We start from the raw sequence: 17447 nt of genomic DNA on the forward strand, positions 1-17447 counted from the left end.
GTCAGTTCTCATCAGTGGCGCTGTGCTTGTAGGCCTGCGGTGCCAGAAAACATGAGCAATTGAAGCCGGATGGATTTATTTTGCTCAACCTCTTTTGCTCCAGTACCCCAGAAGTCTGTGCCTCTTATCAAATGCGAGTCCTCTAGCAAAACTAATTAAAACCTGAAATGAAGGCATGGTTGGGAAAATGACCTGTTAACAGCCTCCTTCCCCTGAATGACTGGCACAGACTTCATGGTAGACTGTGGTTGTCCAAATGAGTGGCAGGGATGAGCATCTTCCTCACAGCAATGTCAGAGGAATGAGCAACAAAGGTTGCCCCATTGTGGGGGGGCTTCAGCGCTCTTTGCCGTATAGGAGGGATGCAGGAAACTTCCCTCCATTGGGCAAGCCTGCAGTGACCTCCAGTTTAACCTGGAGCCCCCTAGTTTAGAGTACAACTCGCGTCATCCTTGACCCTTCCCCAGGCAGGCTGGAGCTGATGGGAACTGTAGTCCAAAATAACTGGAGGACAAAAGATTGGGGCAGCTGATTTTAATTCCACCCTGTACAAAATGCTTGCACAATGGATGAGAGTTCAGAGAAAGCACAAGTGTTCTCCTCAACTGCACAAACCGTCACAATCTTCCCCATGAAGAGAAGAAAATCATGTCGCAAGGACCTTATTAGATCTGGCGTGGACAACCTATTTTATTATATTATAGTATCTTTTTATCATATTCGACTTTTATTATTTTATGTTATGCTCAAGGGCCACATTCACTCTTGGCCAGTCCTCTGCGGGCTGCCCGTCAGTAGAGGGTTTGGTCAGAAAACCCACCCCCACACGGTCACATTCAGGCTCTTTCTGGTGGTACACATCAGTTGCACACACTCTGCACATCCCAGCACTGTTGTCTCCTTTATTTATTATTATGTTCACTGCCACTGCCAAAATCAGCAAGCCCTTGGGAGATCAGAAAAGTGTGTGTGTGTGTGTGTGTGTGTGTGTGTGTGTGTGTGTGTGTCAGATCAGACTTCTGAACAGGCAGTTAAGTCACCCTGTGTTAGACATTATTTGAAGCTGTCAAAGGCAGGCAGCACCACAGTCCTTTGTTTTCCTTCTGTAAACTTGTCTGGTTTTGTTGTTGTTGTTGTTGTTGTTTGTTATCTGGTTCTACCTCCCACTGCCCAGTTGTACAACTCCGGCATTTACAACTGCATATATGTGACCAGCCAGCAGAGATTTTTGCCCTAGCCTCAAACATGTTAGACCACGATATCTGAGTAGAATCTCACCACCTCTGCTGCCCTAGAGGCACTGTAACTAGCCAGGGTTGGAAACCAAATGCCCAAGGTTAGGCAGGTGCCCAGCTCCAGCAGGGCTGCTCCGGGACTCATACTTTTGTCAGTGACCAAATGCGCTTGCAACACATGGTTTATTGTGACACAGCAAGTTTTGAATCTGTCTGCTAAACCGTGGTTCCCTGCCCGACACACGGTAGGCCTCCAGTACAACCATGGATTAAGGAGACCACCCCGAACACCTGTGAATTGTACTGGAGTCCTCTCACACTCCTCCCAGAAGAAGCATTACGGGAAGTCACAGTAGGGGAGAGGTTTCTCAGAGGCATCTGGCTGGCCACTGTGAGAACAGGATGCTAGACTAGGTGGACCATTGACCTGATCCAGTAGGTGGTTCTTACGTCAGTACAAGCAATGACCATTTTTCGTGCATTCATATGTGCATGACTGCACGCATGTGCATCGCCGTGAACCCGGAAGCGACTAGGAAAAGGGCGAAAACAGTCCCAAAAGAGCGCAGGAAAGGTGAAAACTGCACGGAAACGACACCTAGCAATCCCATGAGCCTTTGCAGGTGCAATGCCAGGAGCCCTTGCACTGGCAATCGAGGCCTGTGGAGAGTTTTGAGGGTCTTTGCAGGCTTTTTCAGTGGTGTTCCCAATACACACAATTTCACTTAAAACGAGTGGTGCCTGAGAATGCAACCCAGTGGTTGTTGCCTGTATCCGGTATGCTCCGTTCCTTCCGCACTCTGATCAGCTGGTCCTCAGACTCCCACCTTGTTCTCCTGCTGTGTCTCCGCCTGCAGCTCCCTTGACCTCCATCTCACCAGGTGTGTGCTCCATGCCCCAGTTAGTCTGTGCAGCTTGTGTGTCACCTATTCATCTGCAAAGGGAAAGCTGCAGCTTGCACTTGCTTGCTTGCCTGCCTGCCTGTTGGATTTCTGCAAGAGTGATCCTGGCAGCGTGGAGGGATAGGCAGGCTTGCGAAGCCTCTGCAACCATCCCCAAACGACTTCTCTGTGAAAGGAAGAGGAGGAGGAGGCCCCAAGGCAGAAAGCACACACAGAGGCCACCAACCAGCTTGACCTCCTTCCTCGGCTCCGTCACAGTGGCCTGGGAAAGGTTGCGCGCTCTTACCCCCACCCTCGGCAACCATTCCCTGGCAGGCTTGGCTTTGCCTCCCGGTGACACGTAAAAAAGCAGAACTGCTAATCCGGCAGAGCATGCAGGGAAGCGTGGGGCTCGAAGTCTTTTGCTGAAATGACAGGCAGGTCTAGAGAAAATATAAGGGGCTCGTAAAATTCTTACTGGCTAAGAAGAAAGGGGGGGGGGGGTAAGCTATGGTTTACAGTCCAGAGCATTTTGTTTAAAATGTTTCTACGTCGTCCTTCGTCTCACCGGATGAAGAACAGGCATTTGGCGGGGGAGGGAATCCTTCGTATGAATCAGAAATTGAGAGGTAGCAAAAGCCGTAAGGCAGGTGGAGGCAGCACAGCTGCTTGCAGCACCTTAACCTAGCGCTGAAAAGTAGCGCCCACAAATTGAGACCTCCAGGGCTGGCTGAGCTGCTTCTCCCGTGCCCTTGTGACTTCTCTTACGGTTCATGTAATCCCTTTCAAATCCAGACCTCGTTATTCTGTTGGGTAGCTTCTAGTTCAAAGCTTGTTCCCTGGAGAGAAATTAGTCTACGTGCCGTTGGACTTAAGCTGAAACATCCTTTGTGAAGAGTCTTGGGATGCTCCAGCCTGAATATTCAGTGCCACCCCTTCAGGCTGCCCAGTGCCCAGGGTGGTTTCCATGAGCTCGGCCCTAGCAGTCGCTACATAGCCCCGCTGGATTTGAAACCTGGCTAGGCAAAAAGACTTCCTGTGCTGGAACTGGCGGTAAAGGGAGTCAGGCAGGGGTTGTTGCCTCCTGCGGATGCCAGAGAATGATTTAACTACATTGAGCTGTGCAGGCCTTTTATGCCTGCAGAAAACACTTGAGCGAGTTTCATTGCCTGGTGCCTCCTGACAGAGATATTTTATTTAGGAGCCATAAATATTTGAAGGTAGCCAGTTCAGTACTGGCGTGCCACTTAGTTTGCTTTATGTCTGGGCAGTGTTGGCCTTGAAAAACTACGTTGCCCGCTGCTTGATGTGTTCGGAAGAAGCTCCCTGGACACTTGCTTGGTGTCCAAATTGGTCTTAACCCAGAAAATAACCCTCTTGGTGCATTAGGCTGGTCTTGGGGGGGGGGGCTGCCGTCTCTCCAACCGGCGTAGAGTGAATTATCACGCTGGAGAGAAGTGATGGAAATGTTCGCGGCAGGCGGAGTGGGGAGCTGGAGAGTTGATGCTAAATTAGCTACCGTGCTTAATTATTCAGTGCCTGGCTTTGCGATTCTTTGGGTCTCCTGGGGAAGACATGCGGCAGGAAGGGCAGATTCCAGCGCTTGCCTAGTGGTATTAAGACTCGCAGTCCAGCTTTATGGAACCCATTCATAATTTTTCGGGTGTGTGCGTAAGCACGCTTAATGGCACTGCGTTGCCCCACAGAAGGGACTCTGGTTTCCATGCTCTCCCGGCTAGACACATCCTGCACACTGTAGAGAGTTTCTCTTGCATTCAGCTGGTTTAATAACAAATGCATTTATTGCATTTATATCCCACCTTCTAAGGAGCTGAAGGTGGTGTGCATACTTCTTTCCCCCCATTTTATCCTCACAAGAGCCCTGTGATGTGCATTAGGCTGAGAGACGGTGAATAGCCTAAGGTCACCCAGTGAGCTTCTTGGCTGAGTGGGCAGAATTTTGAATCCTGGTGCTCTAACCATTAAACCACACTGTCACTCTTATTTTTCTTAAGTGGCAGTCAGGCAACACGGCCACTACTTCCTGCTCAACCTTAGACTGTCATCCATTTTGGGCGTGGGACGGGGTTGTTGGCAGCTCTCAACCTGCAAGTGGGTCTCTATAAGTGATAACCCCTTAGCCTTCCTCCTCACCCAAAAAAACCCCGTAATGTGGGGTTGGGGGCTTACCTTAGAAGGGGGAGTTGTCAGGGCTAGCAAAAGAACATGATGTGGCATATTTTGAGCTCCCAGGAAAAGCCCTTAGTGCTCTGGCTTAATATAAATGTTAACGGAGAAATCTGAGGGCTCCCTTGGACAAAAAAACAAGGACAAGCCAGGAATACCAGAGCAAACAGCAGCTAGTAGGCTTGGTCTTTATTGAAGACTGTCGCGACGGTACTCCCACCTGCCACAAGGTGGAACAAGATGGAAGCCCCGAACAAAAGAGCCCCTAAACTTTTATTAGCTGCTAATCCCCATGTTACACTCCGCCCCAAACTACATCACTCATACATCACGGTTACATCATGAAAGGGGAGGTCTGGTGGCAGTAATCTGAGCATCCTGGACCCTGCCCCATGGTTCTCCTTGCCCTCCACCAAACACCCATCAAGTGTAACAAAAGAGATCTTTACATTTCCCTGTTTCCCAGCCAAGTTAATCACACCCTTTTGTCTTCATCTGGGTTTGTTATGGCTACCTGTCTGGCACTCGGTATCAGGATGCCAGGAATTATCACTCAGGCAGAGGGGCTGCTGAGTAGCTAAGCTCACACGTCTATATGAATTTCTGAAGTTTTCCCAGTGAGCCAGTACATAGATTCTTACATTTGGTATCGTGCAGCAAAGGCCCTTTGAATAGATACGAAGAAACTGTGATGGGGTGTTTTGTGGGGACAAATCACAAAAGTCACAAAAGCGGTTGTGCTGGTTTTGGTAGTGGGCTGCATGTGCATGATATCTGCTGGAGGGGCAACCCCCCCACCCATCCAACCTATACATAAATTCCTGCAACACTGACAAGCTTTTTAAAAAAATAAAAAAAAATGTAAGCTGAGAAGGTGGCACAGAAATGTTTGGAATAAATGAATTCCACCCCATGCCTCCCCTTAGCCAGGACTAGAGAGCCCGAAAGCCTGATGCTAGACTCTCCACTTAACAAAATGTGATCGGTCGCCATTAACAGAGGAGGAGCAGTCGATAAATGTGTCAGGACAGCCCCCGGGGGCCTGTCCAGGCTCAAGCTTCCCTGCACAGCCCAAAGCACACGCCTGTGTCATGCAACATATGTGAGCCTGATGCCACACAGCGTGACTTTGCCGGCCGAGGGAGGAGGAGACCCAAACGAGGAAGGGTTTTTCAGTAGGCTGCCTCTCACAGTAGCGAACCTACCTTCCCTCCTGAAACATCTGCCTCCCCCCTCCCCCTTTAAGCTTTTCCCTTTCCTTATGTAGGTCACACTTCACTGTCTTCCACTCCCCCCGCCATTGCCTCCGAGTTTCAAGCCGTATTTTCCTCTTCCTCCCAAAGAGCAGCATTTTGTGTTGTGCATCCTCTCCCCCCCCCCCCTTTTCCTGCTGACCGGAATGCCCAAAATGCTTAATCCACTTTTGAGTCGGGCTCCCCCACCCCCCCACCCTGGATGGTCTCGGCTACATTATTTGTCAGCCTGAAAGCTGCCGCGATCAGAGAGTCGCCCGCGAGCATCTCTTGCCTTAACAGATCACCGCGTCTCCGCTGCAAGAATAATGTTAGTGGGAAGCCATTTTCTTGGCAAATACAATGCAGGCTTAGAAACGGGCAGGCAGAAAGCGGGTGCAGTTGCCAGTGGAAGCGCAGAGGGCTTTTCCCTCCCCAGCTGATCTTGGGGGCAGGGCAGGGCACCCCCAAGTGTTTTACTAACATGCCTCCCACCAAAATTTCTCCTGGGGGAGGTGGGGAGGGCAGAACAAATACCTTTTAAATGGCTCATTCAGACCCTTCGCAGCACTAGTGATCCTTACAACATTCTCGTAAGGTAGGGCCATGATTATTATCCCCATTCTTCTGGGTGAGGCCAAGAAGCTTAATTCCCACCCTCACCATTGAAGCACTCACTCTGAAAATGCCTCACAAGAAATGCTAATTTCTATAACATTCACCAAGAAAGCGGAGCCCAAACAACTGTTGCAAGTCCAAAGCCTAGATCTAAATATTATCCAAGAACTAACCTGATGATGATGATGATGATGATGATGATGATTTTGTATTTGAAGGTAGCTATTTCAGAATAAGGTTAATAGTACTCAGTGGTCTAGCATCTGCCAGGTTAATAAAAACCTTGGCTTACTATGCTACATTACCTGGAGCAAATACAGTGGTACCTTGGGTTAAGTACTTAATTTGTTCTGGAGGTCTGTTCTTAACCTGAAACTGTTCTTAACCTGAAGCACCACTTTAGCTAATGGGGCCTCCTGCTGCCGCCGCACCGCCAGAGCACGATTTCTGTTCTCATCCTGAAGCAAAGTTCTTAACCTGAAGCACTATTTCTGGATTAGCGGAGTCTGTAACCTGAAGCATATGTAACCTGAGGTACCACTGTATATAAGCTTGGCAGAAGAAGAACTCAGTCCAGTTGGATTACGGGTTCTTTGGGAAGAGGAGTTCAGTAATTCAGACCTGAAACATTTCTAGCTTCTGGGGAGAAAAAGACAATTGAGGATGAACTAGACTTGTGCACTGAAACATTTTGGAATTTGCCTGGAATAGCTATTGGAGGCAGAAGGCCACAAACTTAGCCAGGTGTGGGATTTACATATCCAGATGTGCCTCGCGGGATACAGCCAGGACCCAAGTCAAGCAGCCAGCCCAGAATCTCGAGTTCCTACAGCTCATTTCAAACGGTCAGACCCTGCACTAGATGAATAAATATGGGGAAAGCCAAATGCCACTCAGAGAAGGATCCGAAATATTTTCCTTGAAGCTTGAATTTGTTTTATCCTGGATTGTTTTATTTGATGGGTGTATTGTCAACAGCTTTGAGATTTTTTAAAAATATAAAGCGGTATAGAAATGAATAACAATAATACATTCCACCGGTTGGGGTGGAACGGTGGCCATTCTGTTGTGGCGACCATAACCTAGGTTTAAGGTGCCATTTGGCAACTGGCTTATTTTTCTGAGTTTCTAGTGCGGGCTGGGGTACCTGTGCAGCCCTCTCCCCCAAAAGCCCAGCTTAGTGTGAGCTGGATTAAGTCGATTCTTTCCACCTGCCGTCGTCCTACCCCCACCCTTTTTTAATTACTTACATTAGTGCCTTGATTCTGCTGAAGAAATCTCAGGCTTAACAGGCCTGTGCAAATCTAACCAGGGCAGTTGGGGAAACATTTTGTGGCTGAAGAAACTCGATTGCCGGTGCTCCCTGTTTATTGGATGCGGTTGGGTTTCAAGGAATAGACTTGACCATTCTGGTGGCTGTGGCTATTTATGTACGGTGGGGAAAGAGAGGGAGGATGAAAGTGGCGAGCGAAGGGAAACGTGAGCCTTTCGAGAGCGCAATGCCTCTTTCAGCCTGAAGATCAGAATCTGAGCGATCAGAGGCAGGGCTCCATGAAGACCACGGGATTATTGACCTTCCTTCCATTATTTCCTCATGGCAATTCCCAGATGAGCAGAGCGATGAACTTGCTCTCTTCAGCTCTTAAAAAGACCTCTGGTCCAAGCAGTCCCTCTGTCGGTTTCCGTCTAATTCTGAGGTTGCCAAACTGCCATGTAGTCCCGCCACAACGCTCCTCATGCGCTCGAGGAAGAGAGGGCTGGAGTGAGCCCACCATTGCTTTTTCTATTTGCCTGCAGCAGAACTTAGCCTGAGGTAGCCTCGGTTCTGGAGCAAGCAGGTGAAATTTCACAGAGGCTAAGCAGTCATTTTTAGCCAGTTAAGGGCAGGCTATGATCAGCATTAAGGGACGCGGGTGGCACTGTGGCCTAAACCACAGAGCCTAGGGCTTGCCGATCAGAAGGTTGGCGGTTCGAATCCCCGCCACGGGGTGAGCTCCCGTTGCTCAGTCCCTGCTCCTGCCCACCTAGCAGTTCAAAAGCACGTCAGAGTGCAAGTAGATGAATAGGTACCGCTCCGGCAGGAAGGTAAACGGCGTTTCCATGCGCTGCTCTGGTTCGCCAGAAGCGGCTCAGTCATGCTGGCCACATGACCCAGAAGCTGTACGCCGGCTCCCTCAGCCAATAAAGCGAGATGAGCGCCACAACCTCAGAGTCAGCCGCGACTGGACCTAATGGTCAGACGTCCCTTTACCTTTACCTTTATGATCAGCATCTATACATGGGGATTTTCCTCATCAAACAGCTCCCACATAGAATCGTAGAGATGGAAGGGGACCCCCATGGTCATCTAGTCCAACCCCTGCAATGTAGGAATCTCAGTAGAGCATCCACGGCCGATGGCTATCCAACCTCTGCCTATAAACCTCCAATGAAAGAGCGAATGATAGGCGCAAATGTCTCCTGCTAACCCCTGATCTTAATGTCTGCATGTTTTGCCCCAGCTGGTCTGAGTTTTGATTGGGGGAGGTTGCTATTCGCCTGTGGCAGGCTGCAAACTTGGCCGTGTCCTCACTGTGAGAAGAGAAGCTACAGAGAACCAGGCAGAGGGCTTTTTCCCATATTGGCGCCCTCCCCATGGATCGCCTTCCCATCATATGTCAGAGAGAGAACCAATTACAGTGGTACCTCGGGTTACATATGCTTCAGGTTACATACACTTCAGGTTACAGACTCCGCTAACCCAGAAATAGTACCTCGGGTTAAGAACTTTGCTTCAGGATGAGAACACAAATCGTGCTCTGGCGGCGCAGGGGCCCCATTATCTAAAGTGGTGCTTCAGGTTAAGAACAGTTTCAGGTTAAGAACGGACCTCCGGAACGAATTAAGTTCTTAACCTGAGGTACCACTGTATGTGACTTCCCAAAGACCTCTGAAGGCAGTCCTGTTTTTCATGCTTGTTGTTTCGCTGTGTTTTTATATTATGTTGGAAGCCTCCCAGAGTGGCTGGGACAACCCAGTCAGATGGGCGGGGTATAAATAATAAATTTTTATTATTCTTACTGGTCTCTGTTCCTCAGATCTCATGAGAGAGGAACCTGGTTGCAGACAAAAGATAGAAGCCAGAATCTGCAGCAGTAAATCTGCACTCTTTGCTCCCATTGTGAGGAGGGAAGTGAGCCAAGCTGGGTAACTTCCAGCTGAACATGGCAGGGAGAGGGGGGTTCCCTGCAAATCTTCTGCGGTGTTGTCCCATGCTCTGCTCTGCTTTCACCTGGTCAGGTGCTCTGGAGCATCGAAGGAAGACCCCAGCAGCAAAAGCCTTGTGGGCAGTCCCTGTTTCTCCTTTGGAAAGGGGAGCAAGTCTCCTCAGGCCGATGACTAGAGGAGCTTTTGCACGGGGAGAGCTTCTGGTGGGTTGCTGCTGCTCTTTAAGGGAATGGCAGAAATGCCATAGCTGCGTGTGGAGAGTGTGCTCGCCGGAGGCTGTGTGCACATCCATGTGTGCATGGATGGGTTTTGCAGTCTCTCCTCTCTGGTTGGAAGATTCTTCTGAGAACCCTTTGCCCAGGCAGGGTTTGGAGGTTTTTTCCATCTGTTGTGCTGCAGTAATGCCAAAGTTTTCTGCTCATTTGTTTGGCTGTCTCAAGACTGAAGAGCCTTAACAGTTTCTGAACCTTGGTACTGGAGGCGAGAGAGAGGAAGGGGATTCAGTAAAGATTATAGATATATCCTACCACCCAGGAAGCTGTGTGGTGTCTTTGAATAAACCATGCAAATAGGAGACTTCAGCATAAACATGGGATGTCGTGGTTGCCAGCCTGAAGGTGTTAGTGGAATCCCAGTTTGCTTTTACAGTGGTACCTCAGGTTAAGTACTTAATTCATTCTGGAGATCCGTTCTTAACCTGAAACTGTTCTTAACCTGAAGCACCACTTTAGCTAATGGGGCCTCCCGCTGCCGCCGCACCGCCGGAGCACGATTTCTGTTCTCATCCGGAAGCAAAGTTCTTAACCCGTGGTGATATTTCTGGGTTAGCAGAGTCTGTAACCTGAAGCGTCTGTAACCCGAGGTACCACTGTACAAGGAATTGCAGAGGACTGAATTCACTTTACTCTCTTGAACCAGGAGGCCTAGGATTTGGAGGGCTTTGGTGGTGGGGAAATTAGTTTCAGGGGTACAGGCAGAAGAAAGGCAGCTTTTAAAAAAGAGAGAGAGAGAAAGTGCTTCTTTTGCTAATGATTGCAGAAGATAACTCCCTAATGGAGAAGCTGCCATAAGTCTCAGCTCACCTTTGCTAAATATCAAAAGGTGCAGCCAGTGAGGTTTCTTAGTAGCATTGCGCTGCAAATGCCTTATCACTGTGATGCTTTCAGTAGAAACTCCCAGTAGGTCACCAGGGAAGGGGCAGCCAATTCTCTCTTCTTTCTGCTGCTGCTCTCCCTGCTTGCTACACACACCACACACACACACACCCTGGGCCCAATCTCACAAGGTTTGTGCTCTCGTTCCTCCCATCCACTGTCATTACTCCAGTCTTTTGCATGGAACAAATTCATCCTAAAACTGGAACCGTGTCTACAGAGCAATTTATGTCCCTCAGGAAGGAGTTTGGTTCCATTGGTGTGGAGTTTATGGAGAGCTGGTCTTGGGTGCTGGACAGAAGGCTGGACTTGTGGCCAAAAGTTGATAGGATAGCCTGGTACTTTGGAAGTGTGCCAGGCCAGCACAGCACAAGGATCTTAAGGTCTAAGGAAGATTGAGAGCTCGGCTGGAGCTCATCAGTTCCAGGCTGGGAATCCTTTATTCATCTGGTCCTGAACTGGCCTATGGGTCCTCTATTTCGGGCCCTCTCACCTGCAGGGGGGTGTTGAGTTTTCTGGATCCAGAGGAGTTGCATGTGATCTCTGCCTAACTTGCAATCGAGGTACCAGACATGAGGGTTTCTTCCTGTAAAAAGAAACCGCTAGAGTTTGTGTGTCTAGAAAGGGTTGGGGTTTTTTTAATGAAGAAAAAAAGGTACTTCTTGATGCTAACAAGATGCTAATAAATCTGTCGCAGTAACAGGCTGTAAGTGGGTGTTAAGAGTGGCAGTCAATAACTTGGCACACAGCAGCCTTCACCTTATCTGCTGAGCTAGGAATTTCCTTGGCCTCAGTTCCCACCACTGCTGTGTAACACATTTTTAATGGGCTTTCTTGGCTGGAGAGGCCAAAGTGCTGTGTGTGTGTGTGTGTGTGTGTGTGTGTGTGTGTGTGTGTGTGTGTGTTGTGCCCCTGTGAGAAAGTACAGCAATTGCACTCCCCTCTCCTCCCTCAGTTTCCTGGAGACGGCCAGGTTAAGGACCCTCCTTAATCCAAGTTTAAATTTATGAACAGCTGCAGCCCAACATTGCTCACCAACTTCCACCCCACACACGAAATGAGAAATAATTTGGCTGTGTGGCCCTTGCTCTCTCACAAGACGGCTTCATCCGTGAGTCCCCTCGCTGAGTAGCAGCTGCCGCAAGGAAAAAGCCACTTCACTTCTTGCTGTCTCTGAAAAGTAAATTCGTTGTTTGTGAGAGATAATGCGGAACGGTCCCCCGCAGCGACGTGTTGGGGCTGGTAATACTGTTCCCAAAAAGAACCCACCCATTCTCCACTCTAGGATTGCCACACTCTTTCTTCCAAACGCTCCTTGAGTCCTGCTGCTTCTGTGAAGTGTTCCTAAGAGAGGCAAAGTCTCCATACCAGTAAACTGGGAATTGGCCCAATTCAGCTCCTCCATCTCTCCCCACACCCCCTTGTCTTGCCTCCATCTGGTGATACAACTGCAAGCTGTCTTGAGGCGAGGGACTTTTTGCGCAGAAGTCTTCCCCGCTGCCCTGAATGGAACTGCCAGGGTTGGAGCCACTAAACATTCCTGTATACCTCAAGGAGCGTCTCCACCCCCATCGTTCTACCCAGACGGTGAGGTCCAGCGCCGAGGGCCTTCTGGTGGCTCCCTCCCTGCGAGAAGTGAGGTTACAGGGAACCAGGCAGAGGGCCTTCTTGGTGGTGGCACCTGCCCTGTGGAACGCCCTCCCTTCAGATGTGAAGGAAATAAGCAGCTATCTTATCTTTAAAAGACATCTGAAGGCAGCCCAGTTTAGGGAAGTTTTTAATATTTAATGCTGTATTGTTTTTAACACTCGATTGGGAGCCGCCCAGAGTGGCTGGGGAAACTCGGCCAGATGGGCGGGGTATAAATAAGTTGTTGTTGTTGTTGTTGTTGTACCTGACTTGTTTGCTCTCTCAGGGCCACTCTCTTGACCGAACTGCAGGCGTTGGTTGGCACTTTGGGCAGCTGGTGTACCTGCCTTCAGGGATGAGGTTTGCCAGAGTGGACTGGAGGCCATTCAGGTGACAAGGTGATGCCTCCCATGGGCTGGAAAAGCCAAGGGTCTTCCCAAGCCTTTAAGGAGCCACCCCATCCCTCCAGATCTTTCCTGCCTCTGGTCAGGATAGCACGGTGGCCTTCTTCCTCTGTCATAATTGTTTAATTGGTGGTGAAAGACTTGGGAAGACTCTGCCTCCTCAGTCCAGAGGGAGGGACCATCCCATCAACTGAATGTCCTCTGGTCCACTCTTCAGACAGAATCATAGAATTGCAGAGCTGGAAGGGACCCCGAGGGCCATCCAGCCCAACCCCCTGCAATGCAGGAATCTCAGCTGAAGCACCCATGACAGGCGGCCACCCAGAAGTACTGTTCTGGGGGTGTGGGTGGGTGTGGGGGACTCCCTGGTCCTGAATGGGGTCACTGTGCCCCTGAAGGACCAGGTGCGCAGCCTGGGAGTCATTTTGGACTCACAGCTGACCATGGAGGCGCAGGTCAAGTCTGTGTCCAGGGCAGCTGTTTACCTGCCCTGCCTGCCCGCAGACTTGTCTCGCCAGAGCGGTGCATGCTCTAGTTATCTCCTGCTTGGACTACTGCAATGCGCTCTACGTGGGGCTACCTTTGACGGTGACCTGGAAACTACAACTATCTGACTTTTAGAAGACATCTGAAGGCAGCCCTGTTTAGGGAAGTTTGTAACATTTGATGTTTTATTCTGTTTTTAATCTGTTGGGAGCCGCCCAGAGTGGCTGGGGGAACCCAGCCAGATGGGCGGGGTATAAATAATAAATTATTATTAATAATAATAAAAAATTATTGTTAAAACCTCCAAGGAACGAGAATAAGAATAATTACCTCTGCCATCTTCAGCACCAGGATGCGAGCAGAAGGGAGTGGCTGTCGAGAGGCCTGTGGGTGGGACTGGGGGAAAATTACTGAGCAAGCCCAGCCCGTCTGTCCGCAACAGTTATTGTGGGTGGGCCGTAGAAACTTAACTCCTTTTTGGCAGGAAAATAAGTTACTTTTGGAGCCATGGGATGCCAGGATTTCATCTCCTGGATCGTGCTGCAGCCAGCATCATCTGGGCTCCCCAAAGCTCAAGGTGGGGGTCAGTGAATTTACAGCTTGTGTGGGTTTTCTTCCCCCCTTTCTGTTTGTGTTTGCCAAGCTGCTTCAAAGATCCCCGTGAGGTGCTTGCGACATGCATAGGTGTCCAGAGCTGTGTCGTGGCTGCTTGTCTTCACCACCGCTGAATGCCCACCCCCATTAAGCACCATCCTTCCTTCCCACAGCTCAGATCCTGGGGCAAGGCTCCATGATCCCCGGGCAGCCTTTGCCAGGCCGGGCAATGCCAAGCGGATCGGCCAGCGCTCACCAAGCCAGCAGCAGCAGCGCTCCCCCGTCCGGTGCGGCAGGAAATATCGTGGGAGCCCGGGGGGCCCTGGCTTCTCCGAACGGCTTGTGTAAGTAGAACGGTCACCTTTGTTTCCCCACTGCATGCCCCTTCCCATTCCCCAACCCCAGCTCCCAGAGTGCCACAGAATCACAGAGTTGGAACCGGCCTCCAAGGCTCATGTAGACCAAGCGCCTGCAATGACAGGATTTTCCTGCCCCTTTTGGGGCTCCTCTGCACCATCACTGGTCTGCCTATACAGATAGCAAGAGCAGTCCGTCTTCTGACTACTTCTTCATTGTGGTTGAGTGACCTTTGTAGACAGAGGCAGTTCTCCTTCACCTCACTCTAGTCCTATGACACCAAGGGTCTCTTCCCCCAACACCACCCAGCCCACCATCCTCAGAACTCTTCCTGCTTTTGCTGGGTCAGGCCAATCCATCCTTCTGCCCGGACACTGAGGTCCAGCTCCGAGGGCCTTCTGGCGGTTCCCTCCCTAAGAGAGGTGAGGTTACAGGGAACCAGGCAGAGGGCCTTCTCGGTGGTGGCGCCCGCCCTGTGGAATGCCCTCCCACCAGATGTCAAAGAGAACAACAACTACCAGACTTTTAGAAGACATCTGAGGGCAGCCCTGTTTAGGGAAGCTTTTAATGTTTGATGCATTACTGTATTTTATTATTTTGTTGGGAGCCACCCAGAGTGGCTGGGGAAGCCCAGCCAGAAGGGCAGGGTATAAATAATAAATTATTATTATTATTATTATTATTATTATTATTATTATTATTATGCCTGCTCTGGTGCTCCACAGGACCAGAGAGGAAGTTCATAGAATTGTCGTGTTGGGAGGGATCCCGAAGGTCATCTATTCCAACCCCCTGCAATGCAGGATCATGGGTCACTGGTTCACTTGGTGAGAGGGTCAGTGGGTCAGCCTTGGAGGGGCAGTCTCCTCTCGAGGAGATTTATCAGGGCACCGCAACCTCCTTGGCCGATGCAGCCGCAGGTCAAGAGGGGTCTCTGATTTCCTAAAGTGGAAGGCTGCAAGCCAAAGGATGTTCCTGAGATGACCTCCCAGCTATAAAGACTCTCCTCTGGACACTGGGAGTGTGGGGCGGCAGAGGAATTCCCCCAGTTCTTAATTTGATAGATAGACGGGTCAGATGTTCACGTTGAGAAAAACCCAGCAAGCGACCTCCCAATTCTGGTCCAGGAGAGTGTCTTTGTAAGACAGTGAGACGGCCAGCGCCATCTCCCAACCAGAGGGTGGTGCCATCCTGGGGCTGAAAGCACTGCCATTTGGACTCCTGGAAGGGCAGGCAGTTTTAGGGAGCGAGGAATGTCCCTGCCAAGCTTCCTGCCTTTAATTCCCCGTTTCACACCCATTCCTCTGCAGATCCGCAGCAGCAACAGCAGCCGCCGCAGCCACAGCCGCAGCCTCCAGTTGACGGGGCGACCCCACCTCCTGCGGGAGCAGCAACAGCCTCCGCAGCTCCCTGATCGGTCCGGCAACAAGGCGTCTCTCAAGCTGTGACAGTAGCAACCAAAAACACCATTCCTCAGTTTCCTGCTCCTTCCTTCCCTGGCCTCTGCCCCCGCCCCCCATGCGCCCACACCCAGACCTCTTCCCCCACGCAGTTTTGGTGACGGTTTGTGCCTTCCTTTTCTGCCAGGAACACAGCCAGAGCCGGCAGTGCTCCAACTTGTTACTTCGCATGTTGAGCCTCTGGGTCCTCTTTACCTCCCCAGGTAGGAGATGCAGCGTAACCAGAAGCCCGTTGGGTCCCTTCGTTGTGGGAGGCGAAGCGTCGCCTTGCCGCCGCCCCTCGGTCACAAGAGTAGAAGCGTTTTGCGGCCAGGGCGGTGGGGAAAGCAGCCTGCCTCTCCCCTTGGCCTCAGCTTCTCGGTTCACACTGACCACAGGCGCGGCAGGTGGGCAATTATTCAGGAAGCTTGTCGAGCCCTGGGGATTGCCTGGCGATATTATTAAAAGGAAATATCGATCTCGCCCGAGAAGAGCCGGGGGCCAGATCAATTGGCGGGGTGCTCTCTGCAGCGATGTTCGCTTTTCCCACTCCAGCCTTTCAGCGCAAGGGGAGTGGGGTCGATGCATCCCATTCTCCCTCCCTCTCATTTCATATCAAACAGGTCACTACAGTAGCAGAGGGAGGGGTAAATAAAGCCTGCTTCCTTTCCCTCCCCTGTATCCTTGGAGCATATATTGCGGTGTTCCTCTTTCAAAATGAGCCAGCAATCAAACTCCCATAGATAGCAAAGCGCAAGTTTACAGGATTGTGCTGGAGCAGCCTGGGTGTGGGTGTGTGCTTACCCCAACTACCTCTTGCAGGCAGCCGTGGGGTGGGCTGAGGGGAGCAGATTAAGGAAACACGTTTCCTTTCTGAAACTGTCCGAATAGGAGCTTGGAAGCATCACTGACATCTTCCTTACTTGCAAGCACACGTAGGTACAGTGCACACTCCCTGCTTGCTTGTCTTCCAGCTCTTTGCTGGGAACACTTGAACCCCAGGGGCTGCGCAAGGAGCAAGGGAACCTGTCCGCCTACAGCCACAATTGGGGGCAGCCGTGCTCTCTGGATGTTGCTGGAATTGAAACTCCATCACCCTTAACCGTTGCCCGTGGTGGCGGCAGCTGATGGGAGTTGTAGTCCCAGCGTCATATAGAAGGCTGCAGGTGAGCTCGCCCTCGACCTACAACTTGGGCTGCTCCGTATCCTGCTCCTTGCCCAGATTGTGGGCGTTGCGTCCCTATCCAGTTGCCGGTCTTTCTTCCTCTCGTTCCTGCAACTTGCAAAGGAGTTCTTGTGTAAATGAGCAGCTTTGGCTTTGGTTGAGAACAATGCCGGGGAAGTGGGTGGTCTTGCAGCCCACTGGGCTGGGGAGGGGGCAGGGGGGCAGTGTACCAGTTTTCCAAGTTAGGCCTCACTGTTCCTGTACGGTTAGTGCCCCTCCTAATACCACCGTACACAAATAAGGGTTGCCAGTAGAGGTTGGTTTCATTCCAGCTCTTTGGCCACAGAAGCAACGCCTGCCCCTTCCTTCCTCACGCTGCTGTGTGGAAGCTCGGGGCATGGAGTCTTTGGGATGAGGAGAACAACAACTTTGTTTTGGCCTGCTCTCAACCCTCTCACTTAGGACACCTAGGGGATAACGCCATCCCCTTCTCAGGAAAAGAAAAGCCCTTGCCTTCTGGCCGAAGCTCTTCCTCTGCGTCCCCCCCAAAACACCCCCCCCCCAGAAAGGAAAGTGCTTCCCACGTCTCCCCCGCTGGCGTGTTTCCCCGCCCCCTTTGGAGCCCATTGTCTTCGGAGCAGCGTGGAATCGAGATTCCAAACATGGTCCTCTTTAGACTAATAACCTCAGGTTGTTTTTAGCGAGATCCACTTCAAATGTCAAGGTTCTAGATGGAGAAACTTGTCTTCTTCTTTTTTCTACTCTACTGTTGACTTGTGTCCTGCAGCATAATATGAATTGTTAACACGGCGGTGTTTCTGTACACAAGTGGGTGGGTTGTGGGTGGGAGTGATGACCT

The 17447-nt window shown here is 50.8% G+C and overlaps 1 protein-coding gene across 2 annotated transcripts in view; it reads left to right on the forward strand.

The window, feature by feature from the left end:
- Nucleotides 1-17139, forward strand: part of SMARCC1 (SWI/SNF related BAF chromatin remodeling complex subunit C1) — a 94568-nt gene extending 77429 nt beyond the window's left edge. For both annotated transcript variants that reach the window (XM_077936627.1, XM_077936628.1), the window contains exons 27-28: nucleotides 13801-13971; nucleotides 15295-17139. In XM_077936627.1, coding sequence (XP_077792753.1) covers nucleotides 13801-13971; nucleotides 15295-15398 — 275 coding nt within the window. In that variant the 3' untranslated portion in view covers nucleotides 15399-17139. The remainder of the gene's footprint in view (nucleotides 1-13800; nucleotides 13972-15294) is intronic.
- The last annotated feature ends 308 nt before the right edge of the window (nucleotides 17140-17447 follow it).

The sequence above is a fragment of the Podarcis muralis genome, chromosome 12 (genome assembly GCF_964188315.1).
Source record: "Podarcis muralis chromosome 12, rPodMur119.hap1.1, whole genome shotgun sequence".
Classification (NCBI taxonomy): domain Eukaryota; kingdom Metazoa; phylum Chordata; class Lepidosauria; order Squamata; family Lacertidae; genus Podarcis; species Podarcis muralis.